Below are 18668 nucleotides of genomic sequence, written 5' to 3'. Positions count from 1 at the left end.
CAAAACCCTAATAAATAATTCATACGTAATCAGTCCGCGGATTTGGCTACTTACTCTTTTCGGTATGAAGAATATGGAGAAGATTTTGTGGACATGCTGGATGGCATGTTCTCATTTGTCCTCCTTGACACTCGTGACAAAAGTTTCATTGCAGCTCGAGATGCTATTGGAATTACCCCACTTTATATCGGGTGGGGCTTTGATGGTATGCAGTTTTCCTTCTTATAGGCACTGGCTGTTAGGCCTTCGTTGAATTGTACTTTGTAGGGAGTTGTGAACTTAAGAAGCTACACTTTCTCTTTTCATTTGCGACAATATTTGAGCAACTTTTATTTTTTTAAAATTTTAATTGTACTTTATGGCAAAAATCTAGCTAATATTAGGCTTAATTAGGAGGCTTTTTTGTGAACCTGGTCTTTGCTCTGATGGTTGTCCCACCTCCTTAGGACCACTTTTTTTTTTCTTTTCAAAAGGCCTTAGATTTGTCACCTGAAAAGTTTGCAGAATAGGAAAATGCATGTCCTGAAGAATATCAAAGCAACCTTTTTCGTTGCCTTTTTGAAAGCTTGTTACTGGATATAGTTAAGTTTTAAGAAACGTGCAGATATAAACTAGCTTGTGGTGCCGCATTTGTTTATGTTTGGATGGATTCGATGCTTTGGGCTTAGCTTCTTCTTTTGCTTGATTAATAGTTTTCCCATTTCTAATTCTGATTTTTATACACCCCTTGTCGATGCATTCTACTAATAAAATTGCTAGTTACTTTGCAGGTTCTGTATGGTTTGCTTCTGAGATGAAAGCTTTGAGTGATGATTGTGAACGATTTATGTCTTTCCTTCCAGGGCATGTATATTCAAGCAAGCAAGGTATTTTTTAGATATTAATTCCTAACCGGCTTAAAAACTGTTTATACAACTTCGTAAGGAGAATCTGAAATTTTTACGGTATATGATATTCTTCTCTTGTTAATGGTTCAGCTATGAATTTTATAAATTCACCTTTGTTTGTCAGTTTTTTATACAATTCCTTTTATTTATTGCATTTCAAAATGTCTGCAGGAGGGATCAGAAGATGGTATAACCCCCCATGGTACTCGGAAAAGATACCTTCAACTCCATATGATCCTAAAGTCCTACGGGAGGCTTTTGAGAAGGCATGCTTTAAACCTTCTGCTTCACTTCTTGTTTTTAAATTTTATTCTTTTACTGTTAGCACCTTGGAGAGAGCCTTTGAGGGATTAAAGCCTTTACACCTCTGTGATTCAGGCTTCCATTCCCCCTAATTGTCTAGGGTCAGCTTAGTTTTTAGGATTTCTTTATTACCGTGTTTCTTTTCTTGTGGCCTCTTTTTCATCAGGAACTTTTGTTGCAAGAGAACAGCAGCAGAGCTCAGTTTATGGAGTTCTTAGTTTTCTTGTTAATTTAATATACTCTTTGCTTTTGGGATATCTCCCCCTATGTTAGGTCCTAAGACTTCAGCTTGATCTGTAGTCTAGAATTGGAAATGTTTATCCTAACTGTATGACTCTCTCTCCATAAATATGTCTTCTCCTTTTCTATAAGTTCTTTGTCTGTCTGACACCCTCTCTATTGTCTATATCATCCTATTTAGTCATGAAAAGCTCGACCAAAGAAAATTTTCAACAAAACTATCGTACAGATTCTTGGTATGTGCCAAAGGGTTTTCATTGTTTTGGTAGATCACTTATCCGAATACTTGAAGACTATATGGCTTTAAATTTGAAATTATTCCGATGTTAAAAACTTAAATTAATAGATGTTGGTATTACTTTTTGTGCTATGCCATTTTTGTTTCACCACTAGCTTTTCCTTGTGAATTTATTTCATATAGGCTGTGCTTAAGAGGCTCATGACAGATGTACCATTTGGAGTGCTCTTATCCGGAGGGCTGGACTCATCACTTGTTGCTGCTGTAGCTGCCCGTTATCTAGCTTATTCAGAGGCTGCTTGCCAGTGGGGCTCACAGTTACATACTTTCTGCATTGGTTTGAAGGTATTCCTATCTTTCTGGGTCAATTTATTGTGTAAAGGGCATTCCTGTTGATTGGATACTTTTTGTTGTTACCTTAAACACTATGATTGTTTGGATTAGGTAACTGATGGATAAATGAAATTATTAATTGAAGAATGCCTGTACAATTGCATTATAAACTGCTGCTGCTAGTACTATGTAAGTAGTCTATGCAAAATATCTTTCTAGTTGTTAGGATAAGTTCTGCAACAACACATTCTACCTTGATATTAGTTTTGACATAAACATGGCTTTGCCACTTTATGTATAATATTCTTGACATTTTACTATTCAGGGATCTCCTGATCTTAAAGCTGCAAGAAAGGTAGCAGATTATATTGGAACTCTTCACCATGAGTTTCATTTCACTGTCCAGGTAATTTTCTGATTGATTTAAGAAAGGATAGCAAAATATGGTCTTTTTTAAAAAAAAATTGTGTGTTTTCTTCCTTTCTCCCATTTTGATCTTTCAGGAAGGGATAGATGCTCTGGAGGAAGTTATCTACCACATTGAAACATATGATGTGACGACCATCAGAGCCAGCACCCCCATGTTTCTTATGTCAAGAAAAATTAAGTCTTTAGGAGTGAAAATGGTTCTTTCAGGGGAGGGTTCTGATGAAATCTTTGGAGGTTACTTGTATTTCCATAAAGCACCTAACAAAGAGGAGTTTCATGAAGAAACATGTCAAAAGGTATTCCAGTTGACCATTACTTTTCCTGGATTTTAGTAAAGTGAGTTGGAGGAATCTATTTATTAGGCATGATCACCTAAGTACCTGTTATATATTGTTCACTTTTTAATGATGGTATTCTAATAATTCAACAGATCAATGGTTGATAATTTCTTTTTTCCATGATAATAGTAATATCTTTATAATACAGGAAGCAAAAAAAAAAAATAGAGAGAGAATGAGTGCGAGAGGTAGAGAGAGTTTTAGAGAGTTTTCGAAAAAGTCCAATGTCTCTGATGAGGAATGAACTATGTTCATTGATAATCTTAGTAAGAGAGTTACGAGAGGTGGATTAAGGGATCTTTTTAGTCCTTATGGTCAGATTATGAGAATTTTTATCCCACTTTTTTTTAGAGAAACCAAATTATAAGTCTTCAACCTTTGCATTTGTCCAATTTACTGATGAAGAAAGTAGAAAGAAGGCAATTCAGTATACTCATGGTAAGTGGATTGATGGGAGAAGGATTTCAGTAGGGATTGCTAAATATCAAAAGACTATGAGGAAGGAAGCTGTTGAAGGGAAGAGGTTGATGGGAAACAAGTCAGGTAAACAGGAAAAAACACAAACCGAGAAGAAATTTGTATCGGTGAGAAGTTTGAGGGATGAAAGATCTTATAAGGATTTGTGAATAATGGCCTTAATGCGAGAAGAGAACAAGTTTCAGGGGGAAAAACTGAAGGGTGCCAAAACAGAATGCAAATGGTGTTAGGAACGTATGGGAGATGCACATTCCGGGGAACCATTCGGAGTGGGTTAAGCGATCATTAACAGGGATAATGAAACATTCCTATGAACAAGATTCGATAAAGGAAGCTTTGAAGATCAAGGGAGTGGGAGTTGAGATATCGAAATGGGGTTATGCATGGAATGCTTGCATCATTACATTCAATACGATAGAGGAGCTTACATACGTATGGAAGAATAAGAAAGAAGAATTATGCTTATGTTTCGATTGGTTGGCTCCAGTTCTGAATGATGATGGAGTTCCATTGGCCCTTTGCCAAGTAGAGATGTTCGGAGTGCCTCTATTGTGCTGGAATGAGGCATTCATGGAAAAACTTACCGGGAAATGGGGAAAAATTCATTGTTTTAATGAGATTCAAAGAGCATATTGGATTTATCAGTGGCAAAAGTACTGCTAAGAGTGGAAAGTCCATTCGATGTCCCTGATACGGTCACTATTGGTTCTTATGGAAGATCGTTCAAAGTGAAGTTATCCCTGGGTTCTGTTTTGAAAAAAAACCAGAAGAATTGGTGGGGAAGACGGAGGAGAAATTTTTAAAAATTTTGCACAGTGATTATGTCATTTCTGTGCAGGGAGATAGACAGCGTCCTACTCTGGGAGCAGCTACTAATCAGGAGTTATCAGAGGAAACCAGGCATAAAGTCTTATCTTGGCTGAATAATAAACAGAATAGTGGAGTGAATGGAGTCAGTAGCGGACAAGTCCCATCGAGTAAGTCAACTGAAGAAATTGCTAATTGTGGGCTGTCAGTTTTTATGGAAAATATGAGTAACCAGAACAGGAATCACGTGGGGCTGGGATTAAGGGAAACTTTTGAATCAGAGGATAAAGCCTAATCAGATGAAATTGGGGTTGATTTTTCACCAATAAGGAAAATTACCCTATGGGCCTGTATTATTCTTAAGTGGGTGGGGAGAAGATGGTACTGGTAGATTTATGTGCCAGCCCAATACAATTTCAGTTAATCATAGAGAAGTTGCAGAGGAGGGTGCAGTTACGTTGGAGAAAGAAAAGACAGGGGGAGAGAAAGAAATGTCAAACACTGAACAGGATGTTGATATGGATAAAAAGCAGCATGTTGGCTTGAGAAGTCGACAGGAGAATGAAGCAACTAATACACTGAATTTTAATGATTTTGAGAGAGACAAACTCTCTGTCCAACAGAGGGCTGGTTCAAAGAAGAATAAAAGGATAAAGGATGATAAACAGATTGGCCTGACTGAGGATAGCTCTTCCAGATCGTGTGTAAGGCAGAGAAATGTAGTGAATCAAGATGGAATCAGTTCAGAGTTAATTATGGAAGGTCAGTTCAAAAGAAAGGAGATTTTGTCCTCTTCCAAAATTCCTGTTCAAAGTCTTCATCGGACAAAAAGCTTAAATAATCTGATGAGACTAAAAATTGCTCCTCGACGTTCAGGTAGTGTGTGCTCGGAGAGGGAAGTGTCAATCAGTTTTTTTGATAGAGTTTATAGAAGGGAGTATAGAAGTATGGTCAGAGATTCTTTGGAAAAAGACAGATCATCCTCAAAGTCTTCACACTCTTCTGTTAGAGCTTTGAATTAAGCTATTGCTACTAGAGAAGTTTGCAACATGTTGGGCATTAATTTCAAAGGGGGGCAACATTTGCTAGAAGAGGAAATTTTGAAGATGGAAAGGAAGGGGTCTAGGAAAGAAAGGGAGTAATTTAGTCTTCCTTTTCAGTTTAAGTTTTAATATTCCAATGTCAAATCTTAAAATTATTTCATGGAACATAAGGGGTTTAGGGAGAAAGGAAAAAGTCAGAGCAGTAACCCGTCTTGTAAATAGGGATAAACCGATTGTCTTATTTCTACAGGAGACAAAATTGAATCAATGTTTTAATGGGTTAAGAAGGAGATTAGGGGGTAAGATGCTTCAAGGAAAAAGTTTTATCCGGCTGATGGGTCAGCAGGAGGCCTGATGTGTTATGGAATGAACTTTTTTTCAAGTTACAAGGGAAGAAAAGAACAGTAGATTTGTGGCAATCTCAGGAATGTTCAAGTGTAAGTTTGAGTGTGTCTTAATTAATGTGTATGGCCCGTCAGTGGAGGAAGAAAAGGATGAGTCTTTAGGGAGGTGTCGAATTTTGTTACAAATTTAAATCTACCAATATTCATAGGGGGTGATTTGAATGGCTATCTTAATCCATCTGAGAAATATGGAGTTGCACAGAATTGGCATGCTCTAGATCTGCTCAGATCCTTTGTTCACAAACAAACCTCATTGATCTCCCTTTATCAGAGGTATGTACTTGGTGCAACAATAGAGAGTTGCCTACGTGGGTAAGACTGGATAGGTTTCTGGTTAGTAGCAATTTTTTACAGGGGTTCCCTAAATTGGTACAACGAATTCTACCCAAATCACTCTCTGATCATAACCCTATAGTGCTGGAAGAAGAGGGCAGAACTGGGGTCCCAAACCTTTAGATTTTTCAACTATCTATTAAAGGAAGAAGGTTTTGATGATTTGGTTGAAAACTCCTTGGCTGATTTGCATAAGAAGAAGGGAGGTAGGGGAATTTTTAATTTATTAAAAGGTACTAAAATGAAAATAAGGAGCTGGTCCATCAGTAATTTGGTGCCAGAAATCTAGAGTGAGGTGGATCAAAGAGGGAGACAAGAATACGAGGTATTTTCATTTAAGTGCCTTGAACAGAAACAGATTTAATGCCATTAATGTTTTGAAGGTGGATGGTGTAGAATTGACAGACGCAGTTCAGATTAAGGCTCATGTCTTGGATTATTTCAAAAAAGCTTATAACACGATTAATACGCTGGAAGTGGGAGAATTTGAACTTATTTTTGCAAAGATATCTTTTGTGCAAAGGAATCGTCTTGAGGAGTTTTTTTACAGAACAAGAAGTTTGGGAAGCAATTTCTTCATCAGCTAGTGATAAAGCCCCTGGACCATATGGTTTTACTATGGGATTTTTCAAGAAGTATTGGCCTATGTTAAATGAGCAGATTATGAAGTTTGTCTTTGATTTCTACAGTGGAAGAAAATGGGACCATGGGGTTAATCATGCATTCATTTCCTTAATCCCTAAGAAACTGAATCCAGAAAGCTTAGAAGATTACAGGCCAATTAGCCTTGTTGGTAGTTTATACAAAATCATTTCTAAAGTTCTATCCAAAAGATTGGTGTAGATGCTCGTCTTGTCCGGGCTTATAGAATATTAAACAATTCGAATTGAGCCCAACATGATATCTAACCCAACCCGTGCTCAGTTGAATTATGCCAATAAGATGGGCAGTTTTAAGCAGAAAGGGAGAACAGTTTATAGAGAGTGGAGGGTCAATTTTTAATGGGTAATTAACCACTGAAAACGTGGGAGGAGAGAGCACAGGAGAATAAGGGGGCTCAGTTTTGAAATAAGAGGAGAGGGAACACAATAAAAAAAAGGGGGGAAAACAGTGAAAAGAAAACCAACGAAAAACACAAAACACAAAGAAAGGAAACGACCAAAAACGAGGGGGAAGCAGAAAATCGGACTAACTATCAGTGATTTTGCAGTACCGAGAGAATACGAAAGGAAATCACAGTGTAATCATACAATTCAAAAATAGATAAAGCAATAAAGGTACATTTCTCCTAGGGGTTCTTCTCCAATTTTCTTAGTTTTCCAGTTCGTTCTTTCGTTTTATGCATGTGTGATTGTTTTTTAAAATTAAAATGTTGAAAGGGATTGGGACTTACTTATACTGCTCGAGCATAAAAAAGGAAGGAGTCTCGTCGGCTTCATTTGTTCACTGTGTGGGTTTAGTAGTCAATAAAAAGTGTGAGATTTAGTTTAATAATACCAAAATAAAGAAATAAAGAAAGGAAGCAAGGCAGTACCTTAGGATTGAGCAGTAGATCAGAGTGTAAGGGTCTCGGGGTTGGGAGTTTAGGTTTGTTTGAGGTTTGTCTAACTGTCGAGATTAGTGACTAGGGTAGATTTAATCTTCATCGGAGCATGCGACGGCTTTGTGTGGTCGTGGGTTCGTAGGAGAGGGTGAGAGGCTCGGCGGCGTTCATGGATCGAAGGTAGGTCTAAGGATTTTAGCCCTCGGAGAGTTGTTTGCGGCTAAACCCTCGTCGGGTTTAGATGGTGTTCTCACCGGAGTCGAGCGAGCAGAGGGGTGTGTGAGGAAGAAGGAGAGTTAGGCAGTTGAGAGTGATAGAGAACGGCGAGGAATTCGTTGGGTTAGATATTAGGGTTGTTGTCTAAAGGTTAAACGCCGTCGTTTCAGCCGATACTTTTCTTAGTTTCTTTCTGACCCAGTATTATGCGCGCATTCCATTTCGGTCCCCAAAATCAGGCATTTCGAGCTTTGTTGTTATTTTAATATGGTCTCTTAATTTTTAAACGTTTTATCTTACCCGAATCATGTTAGAGCCATTTTCGTACTGTTTTTACCTTGTTGTGTAATTTACGAACTTTATTTTGGTCCTTGAACGAATCTTTTGCACCTTATTAATTTTGTCTTCATATTTATGAGCGCTTTTCATTTTAGTCCTGAAATGTTTTTTATGTTTATTTTTGAAATGTAATTTGTATTTGGTTGTTTGACCATTTAGTCACTTAGCATGTTTTTTAATTTAATAGTTAATTCCTATTTTGCATGCTTAGTTTAATTTTATTTTATTATGGTCCTTCATGGTAAGTTTGAATGTGAAGTCGAGTTATTAATATATGTTTTATTGTATATGATTTTATTCTAATGTATGTCAATGTCGTAAATACATGTTTTTTTAGATTTAGAAGTTTGTTGAGTGCATGGCATATTTTAATTAGTTTTTGCATGACATTATTGCATAATATACATGATAATCTCATTTGCATAACTCGACATATTGCATAATTAGATTAAGGTAATGCCCTTTTAATTTAAAATTATTGTAATGGGCATCATAACTGATTTGAGGTCCGCTTTTAATGATTTTAAATTAAAAGTATCCCGAAAGTGAAACCAAAAAATTTGATTCGTCACCTAAAATTGGGAACGAAAGAAAAAGAAATGTTTCGTTTATTTAAATATATCGAGAAAATGTTGTTATATCTTTAAGATCTGGTCTCGATATTTGTAGATAATCGAACATTCTTTATCTTTCTAAAACGACTTGGTAATTTTAATTTAATTATTTTGAGTGCTTTTGAATGTTTTAAATTTACATTTTTATTTCATGGGATCAAAAATCAAAATAAATTCGAATTTGTAAAGTTCATTGCAAGGATATTAATTAATCGACTAGGTACCGATTTAGGGCGTTGTGGGGGTGCTAATCCTTCCCCACACGTAACCGACTCCGACGGATTTTGGTAACGCCGACCTCAATTTGTTTTTTTAATTAAATTATTTTTATTTAAATGACAGCATTTTTGGTGCTCAATCACACCCTAATCAAAGATTGGTGGCGACTCTCAAACCGTATTTTTCGATCGTAAAGGAAATCTAAATTTTCAAACGAGGTCTTTTAAATCGCATTTGATTTTAAATTAAAAAAGAGGATAATTAAGAATTAATATGGTTTTCAAAATCTCACATTTTTTAAAAAAATCGTTTGGACAATTGGTTTCTTGTATAACAGATTTGGTTAGTCCTTATCAATTCGCATTTATTCCGGGTAGGCAACTCCTTGACTGTGCATTCTTAGCTAATGAATGTATATATTATTGGAGGAAGCAAGGTAGGAAGGGGGTAGTCTTCAAAATTGATTTTCGAAGAGCCTATGATAAGTGAATGACCCGATTCTTCTTAAGTAATGAAAGCTATGGGGTTTGGGGAGAAATGGGTTTCTTGGATTGAATATTGTCTATCTTCTGCCTCAATTTCGGTTCTAGTAAATGATTCTCCTACTGAGGAGTTCCCAATGACAAAAGGTTAAGATAAGGCTGCGTCTTTCCCCTCTGCTGTTTAATCTAATTGGTGAACTCCTACATCTAATGTGATTAAAGCTTCTGATTTGGGACTTTCCAGGGGTTTGATATTGGTAGATCAACTAATCCTTTCCTTTTGACTCACCTACAGTTCGCCGACTTCTGTTTAGTCGTGACTCTCTTACTAGCATTCAGAACATCAAAAGAGTGCCAAGGATTTTCAGTTTAATGACAGGATTACATTTAAACCTATCTAAGAGTAAATTGCTTGGTATAAATGTTGAAGATGCTACCTTAAATGAATGGGCGAATGATATCGGATGCTCAGTGGGCTGTTTTCCTATGGATTATCTTGGCTTACCTCTAGGTGCAAAGAAAAACTCTGAAGTACTTTGGGAGCCGGTTTTACAGAATTTTAACAACAAGTTAGCTGGTTGGAAGGCTTCTTCACTGTCAATGGTGGGCAGATTATGCTTATAAACGTATTATCATCGTTATCGTTTTTTTTTTCTTATCCATTTTCAAAATGCCGCTCAAAGTAAGGCAGAAAGTTATACTTTGATGTCTAACTTTCTTTGGGGGAAGCTCAAGTAAAATCGAAGCACTGGGTTAGTTGGCAGGCAGTTTGTAAACCTTTGGAAGACGGTGGCTTGGGAATTTTGAATTTGAATATCATAAATAGGGCTTTGTTGGGTAATGGGTGTGAAATTTGCAAATGAGAAAGATTCACTTTGGAAAAGGATGATGCAACACAACTTTTATCTCTGTCAATAGCAACGTTGTTTCAACTCAAGATCCTGGATTTGGAAAGGAATTGTGAATAATGTATGAAGGATGATGTTGGAGGATGTTTGAGGTCGAATACTAAGATTCATTGGGAAGTGGCAAATCGATTTCATTTTGGAATGATGTTTGGGTCAATGACCTACCCTTGAAGATTCAATTCCCCAGGATATTTGCATTATCAAACAATAAAAGGGGTAAGGTGGTTGATTTTGGTTGCTTTGATGTAAATGGATGGGTGTGGAATGTTCAAACAAGAAGAAGCTTATGTGATTGGGAATTGGATCAATGGATTGAACTAATGGCAGCATTAAATTGTTTTAATTTATCTGACTCAATGGAGGATTTTCTTTCTTGGTCTGGGAAGGGGGATAGTTTGTTCTCGGTGAAATCCTGCAGGGTGGCTCTATCTAATAGTCAAGGAGGTGGTTTTTCTTGGAAAAGATGGGTTTAGTCAGGTTTCGCTCCCCCTAGAGTAGAAACATTCCTTTGGCAAATCATACACAAGAAATTGACAGTCATAATTGAGCTGAAGAAAAGGGGGGTTCCTATGGAAGACGCACTATGTCCACTATGTAAAAATAATGAAGAAACAGTCCAGCATCTTTTTTTCTCATGCTCAGTTGCAGGGGATATTTGGAACAAATTGAAGATTTGGGACATCTATAGCTTTGCCTAATGATCCACAAGTTTTGCTAAGTTCATGGTCTGATCTAAACAGAAAATCGAACATTTGGAAATTCATTCCGGGAGTAGTTCTTTGGTCTATTTGGAAAGCAAGGAATTCAGTAGTGTTTGAAAATTCTAGCCTTGATATAACCTCTCTCTTTTTCCTAATAAGATTTAGGTTGGCTAGATGGTTTCTAGCAAAGTTTCCTAATATCCAAATTCAAGTTGATTTGTTGGTAGGGGACCCCTCTCTAGCAGACAGGTTTGGTTACCAGAATACTCATAGGAGTTCGAAACAAAGTTGGCAGCCTCCCCCTACAGATTTTTACAAATTTAATGTTGATGGGGCTGTCAAGTCTGATGGGATGAAGGGAGGAATTGGAGGTATTTTGAGAGATTGTAATAGCATTATCCTATCGACCTTCTCTGTTAGTATTGGTCCAGGCCCTCCTCCGTTGGCTAAACTAAAAGCTATTAAGAAAGGCCTAGACATTTTCCTATCATCAGATTGGGCGGCAAAGGGAAGATTGTTCCTAGAAAGTGACTGTAAATCTGCTGTAGACTGGATTCTGCTGCCTAATTCTGTTCCTAGTTTCTTCAGTTCACTTGTTGAGGATATTGTGTCCTTAGTTCATGAGAGGGCGATTATTATTCGATGGATTCCTAGGGGATGTAATTGGGAAGCAGATAAATTAGCTAAGGATGGGATTGGTTGATTGTAAGGGTATTTTTATAGGGTGTTTTAAGATTATAGTTTTATTCTGATGCCCTAATTGTATTGGTATAATTTATTGTAATAGTTTCTCTATTCAATAAACTAAGGCACTCTTTTCCTCCTTCCGATAGTTACTCTTTCCAAGAGCTAATTAAGAGGGAGGTTTTTAATGAGGCCTATTATTCCTATCAAAAAAAATAATTCAACAGATCAAAGCTCTTCATCTTTATGATTGCTTGAGAGCAAACAAGTCAACTTCGGCATGGGGAGTTGAAGCTCGTGTACCCTTTTTAGACAAAGAGTTCATCAATGTTGCAATGAGTATAGATCCCGAGTGGAAAATGGTACGATGTTTCTAGATTTGTCATTATTTAGCATCATTTAATTTAATGTTGAGAAAAGGAATGTCATGTCCGTCCATGCTGGAATAAACTAGACAAGCTTTTTTTTTCTCTGCATGTTATCATTCCTGGTTTTTCCTAACCATTTACGGGGATGACATTTCACATTGTAGGGGTGACATCAATTTCCACTCTTGAATGCAATATATGTTCTGGCTTTTGGTGCTTTCATCTGGTGTATAAGGTGGTAGTCAGTTTTCTAGGTTCTTTTATTCAATAATGAGCTGATGCAAATGATACGGGGTGTTAGTTACTTGATCACTAGTAGTTTCTATCGCATGTTGGTCGAAGGAGGAGTTTTAGAATTTAGTTACATATTTTGGCCCATTTTTTTCTGTAAAGGAATGTACACTTATGGTTAGTGCCATATAAATTTGTTGCATATAAGGCCCGATCTTGGGAGGATTGAGAAGTGGGTCTTACGTAATGCATTTGATGATGATCAGAAGCCATATCTGCCCAAGGTTGGTGTATCTTCTTTTGAAATATTCCTGCAATCTAGAAAATTTAATGGGATGTTATCATTTTATCTGGTCCTCTTTTCTTTGCTTATATTTCTTCAGTGTATTAATATTTCGATATGATTTCGTATGGAAAACTTCCGGGAAGATTGAAACTTCATTTTCCCTCTGTTTCAGCACATTTTATACAGGCAGAAAGAGCAGTTCAGTGATGGAGTTGGATACAGTTGGATTGATGGTTTGAAGGGCCATGCCGAAAAACAGGTAGGTATATTTGTCTGTGGTTCTTCTGAGAGACATTTTCAATTAGGCTGCATAGTAAATGTAACAACCTTTTGTTTCCAAACTTAACAGGTCACTGATGCAATGTTGATGAATGCCAGTTTTATATACCCTGAGAATACCCCAACCACAAAGGAGGGCTACTATTACAGAAATATCTTCGAGAAGTTTTTCCCCAAGGTATTATGCTGTTCCCCTCCTGTTTTTCCATCTGTCTTTTCTGTTACTCTAGTTTATTTTAATTGCTATTATCCAATTGCAAGCAGAATGCTGCAAGGTCAACAGTTCCAGGAGGTCCGAGTGTGGCGTGCAGCACGGCAAAAGCAGTAGCATGGGATGCAGCATGGTAAAAAAATCCTGACCCCCCCGGTCGTGCCGCTCTCAGTATTCATGCTTCTGCTTATGAGGAAGCAGCGGATGCCAATGCCATGAATCTGATCAATACTCCTTCCCGGAAGATACAAAAAGGAATTGAGGAAAAGATTGCAACAGCATAAACACAGACTTGTCATTATTTGGCAGCTGTCTGTCTGGCATGTAGACCAAGTTCATTGCTGAATTGAGAACGCATTTACTTCTTCCATGTTCTTCAATGTCGTATTAATATAAATGTTGGAAGCTGCCTCCTTTCAAGTATTTGATGATTTCCCATCGCTTTCCCTTTCCTCTCTTTTGGTATTGACTGTTGTTGACCTCTAGGGTGTTGCTATGTAGTTTTTGTTTATTTTCCGATGGAACGGCAGCTTCTTGTTCTGGGTTTCTTTTGCAGTTTTTTTTTTGATAGAAAGTTTCTTTTGCAGTTGCAAGATAGCAATAGTAAAATTGTGTTGCGGTTATTTAAATGCCACTGGTCAAACTCAAACACTTATATTTGCCGCACATATATCTTCTATTATAGTTTCTGACATCAATGCTCATTCAAACAGCAATTTTACACCAAACGGGAAGGATGCATTAAACTGAGGATTGAGGTAATGCAATTCCTTTTAAAAAGATAAAACCCTATATAAAGGCCAAAAGTTATTGCATTTGCTAAGAATATGTTAACCAAGTTAATAATTTTGATATGACTAATGAAATTTAAGAGAAATGGATTATGGTGATAATCACTCTCTAAAGTGAGCTATGATTGAATAATAAAGTGACCCGCAAATTTCGCTGAAACATGTCTTTTCCATATATTGTCAGTAACATTCAGCCACTATTCAGCTTGATGCCAGATGTATGTACAGGCATAAGTAAACAGTAAAGACATTTACACTGAAAGATTCTAGTTCCAGTTGTTGTCTATGTCGACACACGTGAAAAGGTTATTGTAACAAATGGTCAAAACCATCCGCTAGTTGATGATTGCAGGCAGAAATAAAATAGCCTCGTGCTCTTACCATCGGCAAATTCCAGGCATCTCTGTTTTACTTGAAGCAAGTATTTCCTCGTATTTTGATCCATATACAAAGCCCCACAACTGTTATTTAAGGATAAATTTAAAGAAACTTAGGTGTCTTCATGATCATATTACAAACAAACAAGGCAAATATGAATTCATGAAGCAAAGAGAATAGTGACATGGTTGTTGAATAGAGAGAGAGAGAGAGAGAGAGAATGGCAAAGTGCATACCTCAATCTCCTTCACTTCAAAATCTTCAGAGAACGCAAGACAGGGGTTTCCATATGTTTCCGAGTATGAGCTAGATCCATTCAATCTTACATAAATATATGAACATATTAGAAAGCAATGTTTCATTTAAAAAAATTGTTGTGATCAACAGAAATTCTATTTAAAAGAAGGGACAGAGAAAAGGGAGAATGGGGGAAAGCGGTCGATATTTTCATATAATAAAAATGAACCAGAGGGACAGATATCTCACAGATCACTATCCAGATAGAGTGCAAAATGGCCACCACCACCAACAGCCAGAAATTCAGTGGAACACAGAGTGAAATATCGATTTGCACCTGTTCCATATTTCCAGTTAGATGAACCGAGTTTACTCGGACACTTTTATAAATACCAGAAGACGCTGGAAGAGTTAAATTCCCCCTTGCAGACCAGTTAATCATGCATGAGGGTTAAATGCCGTTTCAGCTGTCAGTATACCATGTTGTGAAACACATGCATATCTTCATTGGATAGCAACTTTTTCAGTCCATATGCTCTGATGTTTAAACAGAGAGGAATTAATAGTCTCAAATTTGAAACCGTAGACAAAGATGGGAATACCTGTGGGACGAAATATAACTGTGTCACCAGGTCGATTGGTGAAAACAAAGGTACTGTTTGTTCCCTGTTCAAATGTATTGCAAACAAGCTATTCAAAAAATTAAAAGTCTGCTGGATACGAAAAAGAACAAAAAGGGTATTTTCTAGCATCACCTGATATTTCTTATTAGTTGGTTTTAGGGGTGCTTCAACCAGACTACCAAACACTGCACCTTTACGATCTCCAACAACCTAAGATAAAATCAATTTCATCAGCGCTTGACATTAGTGCACATAAAAAATTGACAACCTCGCCTAAGGACTTGCACTGGGAAAATAGCCTCAATAAAGAATTTGATATCATGCATGTTTATAGCTTATGAACTTTATTATCAAGCAAAGAAAATAAAATTGGATTTGAGATCTAAACGTCACTGATATAAAAGATGATATGCAAGAACTAAATCACATATGAAAATGGAAAACGTTCAAGTCTTCAAGAATAAATAAATCACCATTAAATGATTTGTTGCTTCACATTTATGAGTTATAATAGCATGGCTGCATCAGAGACGCAAAATATACAAGGAAATAATGAGGAAAAAAGAGGGGGGAGAAAGTCATTTAACCATTACCAGCAAACTGAGGCCAGGCCAGAGCATGCTTCTCCGGTACAATGTTGACAGTGATATACCATGCCTCCATGTACTATGAAAGCCAATAGAGATATATCCAAAAAAAAAAAATTAACTGTTTCTAAATATAAGCAAAACTAAATATCCAGATGAAAGACCAAAGTCAGTCCATTAAACCAAAAACCAGTGGCATTCACCTGTAGAGCAATAACCACTTTCTCCCATGAACAATAGCAGGAAGTGATTCATAAAGAGCATTTCTTGTCTTCTCTGTAAGAAGCAATGATGGTTCAGAAGTTTCAGGAAGATCTCCCAGAGCCAAAGGCTCCTTAACATTTTGGATATGTCTCATCTCGAGCCCATCAAACTTGGCCTCATTGTCACTTTTGACATCAGAATCGTCACCCTTGTCTTGATTTTTGTTTCCAATGATCCTAGTAGCATGGTAAAGAGTTCTAAGCGATTGCTTACCCCTAGCAAGCAAGCTTTTCCTTCTACCATTCTCTTTCATTTTGTTGTCTGATGAATCACCAGCTTCCTCTTGATTATCATTTTGCTCATCCTGATTCAAATTGTGACCTGATTCCGAAGAAGACAAGAGTGAATACAGGAATGCAGTAAATGAAGAGGTATCAGGGCCATCAATTAGATCATGATCATCCTCCTTGCTGATTGACCCAGTCTCTGATTGACTTGTTTTTGAGACACTCACATTTTCCTATCAGAAAGAAAATCGGAACAGTTAAAACAAAAACGTGATCGCAGGCTGCCAAGAGAGTAAAACAGTAATCTTCAAAACACATTAATCAGTCAATACTCATTTGCTCGTTTTACAAGGTTGCAATTCTTAAGCAGTAATTTCATTCAGATAAGTTTCAAATGACAATACGATAAAACCTGCACTTTTAAACCAAAATTGAAGTTCGGTCAATGAATTTCGACAAACAGTGGAATAATTCTAATGTCAAGGGAGGATCAACCAAGGCAAACGAGGGGAAAAGGAAAACAAAACACCCAAAAATGATAATTAGAAAAGGCGTAGAGATAGATGCAACCTTGTAAAGTCCAATCAGATACCTTAACAACATGAAAAAACAGAACAATCAAAGTACACAAAAAATCTATATCTCAACTACCCAAAATCAAACCTTATTTGGGACGTTGACCAAACATCAGAAGAAGGGCAAACATCATCGTGATCATCATAATTATGATAATAGTAAGCATTCAAAACCTTAAAAAAGGGGCAAAGGAAGCCTTTTTCAAGATATGTAAACGAAAGCAGAGAGAGAGAGAGAGAAAAAAGCTTACATGAGGAGGATGGGAAGGCGTGGAGGTTTTATCAGAGATGGGGTTAAGAAGGCCAGTGGTGAGATCAGCTACGAAGTGAACAGCTTTGCTCCTCAGTGATTTTTTCTTTCCCATTTCCTTGCTTTTGTTATCCAATCCAATTCACAAAAAAGATTATGTTTTTACACCTCAAATTCCTACCTTTTTTGTCGATTTGAGTGGTGTCTGATTCTGTATTCCATTTATATTCTCCGTGAAAGAAAAAACCCCTTCTTCTGCCAAATTCAGCTACAAAAGCAACATATTTGAAATAATAATATAATATCGCATCTATATTATCCAGTCTCCTTTCCCTTTCATTTTGGTAGCCACCGGCCCACCGCAAAGGAAAATAACGAGGAAGAGTACGCTTAAAGTAAATCCTCAAGTAATCTGGTACATTTTGGCCTTTGTCGCTTGGGCTCAGACTAAGCGGTTCAAAATCAAAATAATATTACACCATTCAAATCATCAGCAAGCGACTCCATGGCCCAATGGATAAGGCGCTGGTCTACGGAACCAGAGATTCTGGGTTCGATCCCCAGTGGAGTCGAAAGGTTTTTTTTCAACCATTAATGATGGTTGATTCAAATTTAATTTTTAACCTTTGTTTTCCTTCAGTCCCATTCTGCCGATTATCTCAGCAGAAACATGTTAATCAATGGCCAACAAGTCACATTCAACAATCCCTTGAGGCCCTTTCGCTGATGCTTTTCCATTCACTTTGCCTTCCTTTGCTGATGGGTTTCACTGGGAAATAAAGTTCAAGCTCCCACAGAGGCCAAATGTTAAGGTCCAAATCACTGCATAATGTCTGTTTTACATGTTTTCTGCCTAATTAGTAATGTCAATACTATAAAATTAGTGCAAATGAGTGATCTAGTACGACTTTGATAAAATAGCAAGTTCAGTTAACAGAAGACATTGTAAAGTGTAAACCACAATCCATGGTAGCCATTGCTAAAGATACTACGGCCACTCCCATGAGAATCGAGATTTCTATATAAAACAACTCTTTGAGTTGATCTCAATCAACCCTCCAACCTTATATTTAGAACTCAGCTATGAACTTTTCAATCCATTGCATTCACATTCCTCTTCCTCCTCATCTTCTGTTAAGTAAGCAAAAGCTTCCTCCGCTGCATAATCGTAATCCAATTCAACTGCCTTGGAAGCCACGCAAGGGAAAAGGAAAGCCATGGAGCCTTTAAGATGGTCCTTGTCCCCAACACCAAGCCCTTTGAGTTTGACCTTAGCTTTGCTAGCCCATAACAGTGTTAAACGCAACAGATTCCGTGCTGCATTATCAGCAAAAACACCACTCTTTTTCTTTGGCGCAGCTAAGCTCAACTCTTCTTATGGATTTGTATGTGTTGCTGAAAACGATATCTCACCCAACTGCCATGCCAATACACTACAGCATACACTTGCCCTAAACAATTGCCCATAGCTTTAGTTGGAAACACCAACAACATTAGATTATTAATTAATCAATTAAAATAATAGGGGTTTGCAAGCGCATTTATGTCAACTTACAAAAGGTTGAGAAAAATTAGGGAGGCAAAAGTTCAATTAAAAACTCCCAAGACTATTTTAGTATAAAATTAACTTAAGTTTATTCATTTTTAAGGATTAAATCTTAAAATTTACCATTCTTGGGTTAAAATATTGATCAATTTATTAATTTTAAATACTATGTTTCTTAGAGGGTAACGATTTTATTATTTAGGACTTAAAACCACATACATACATTATTTGATTTTATTTAACATTTACATGCTATGTAATGTATATAGTATAAAAT

At 36.9% G+C, this 18668-nt stretch overlaps 1 protein-coding gene, 1 non-coding gene and 1 pseudogene across 2 annotated transcripts; 2 read left to right on the top strand and 1 right to left on the bottom strand.

Moving 5' to 3' along the window:
• The first annotated feature begins 41 nt into the window (after nucleotides 1–41).
• On the top strand, nucleotides 42–13198 carry LOC120125572 (annotated as a pseudogene).
• Nucleotides 13199–13834: 636 nt separating this feature from the next.
• Nucleotides 13835–17141, bottom strand: LOC120125569 (oxidation resistance protein 1-like). The gene is made up of 8 exons (XM_039143975.1): nucleotides 16847–17141; nucleotides 15733–16253; nucleotides 15536–15608; nucleotides 15075–15152; nucleotides 14922–14985; nucleotides 14569–14656; nucleotides 14319–14403; nucleotides 13835–14165 (listed from the first exon to the last, which is right to left on the bottom strand). Exons 1-8 carry the CDS (start codon nucleotides 16958–16960, stop codon nucleotides 14082–14084), a joined length of 1107 nt encoding a protein of 368 aa, XP_038999906.1. The 5' UTR covers nucleotides 16961–17141; the 3' UTR covers nucleotides 13835–14081.
• A 203-nt stretch (nucleotides 17142–17344) lies between these two features.
• TRNAR-ACG lies at nucleotides 17345–17417 on the top strand. Its single transcript has one exon. It is a non-coding gene; the product is annotated as a tRNA-Arg (tRNA).
• Nucleotides 17418–18668: the final 1251 nt, after the last annotated feature.

Source organism: Hibiscus syriacus, unplaced genomic scaffold, assembly GCF_006381635.1.
Source record: "Hibiscus syriacus cultivar Baekdansim isolate YM2019G1 unplaced genomic scaffold, ASM638163v2 tig00110432_pilon, whole genome shotgun sequence".
Taxonomy (NCBI): Eukaryota; Viridiplantae; Streptophyta; class Magnoliopsida; order Malvales; family Malvaceae; genus Hibiscus; species Hibiscus syriacus.
The sequence above is the reverse complement of the archived record's forward strand: the minus strand, read 5'-3'. Positions and strand labels throughout refer to the sequence as shown.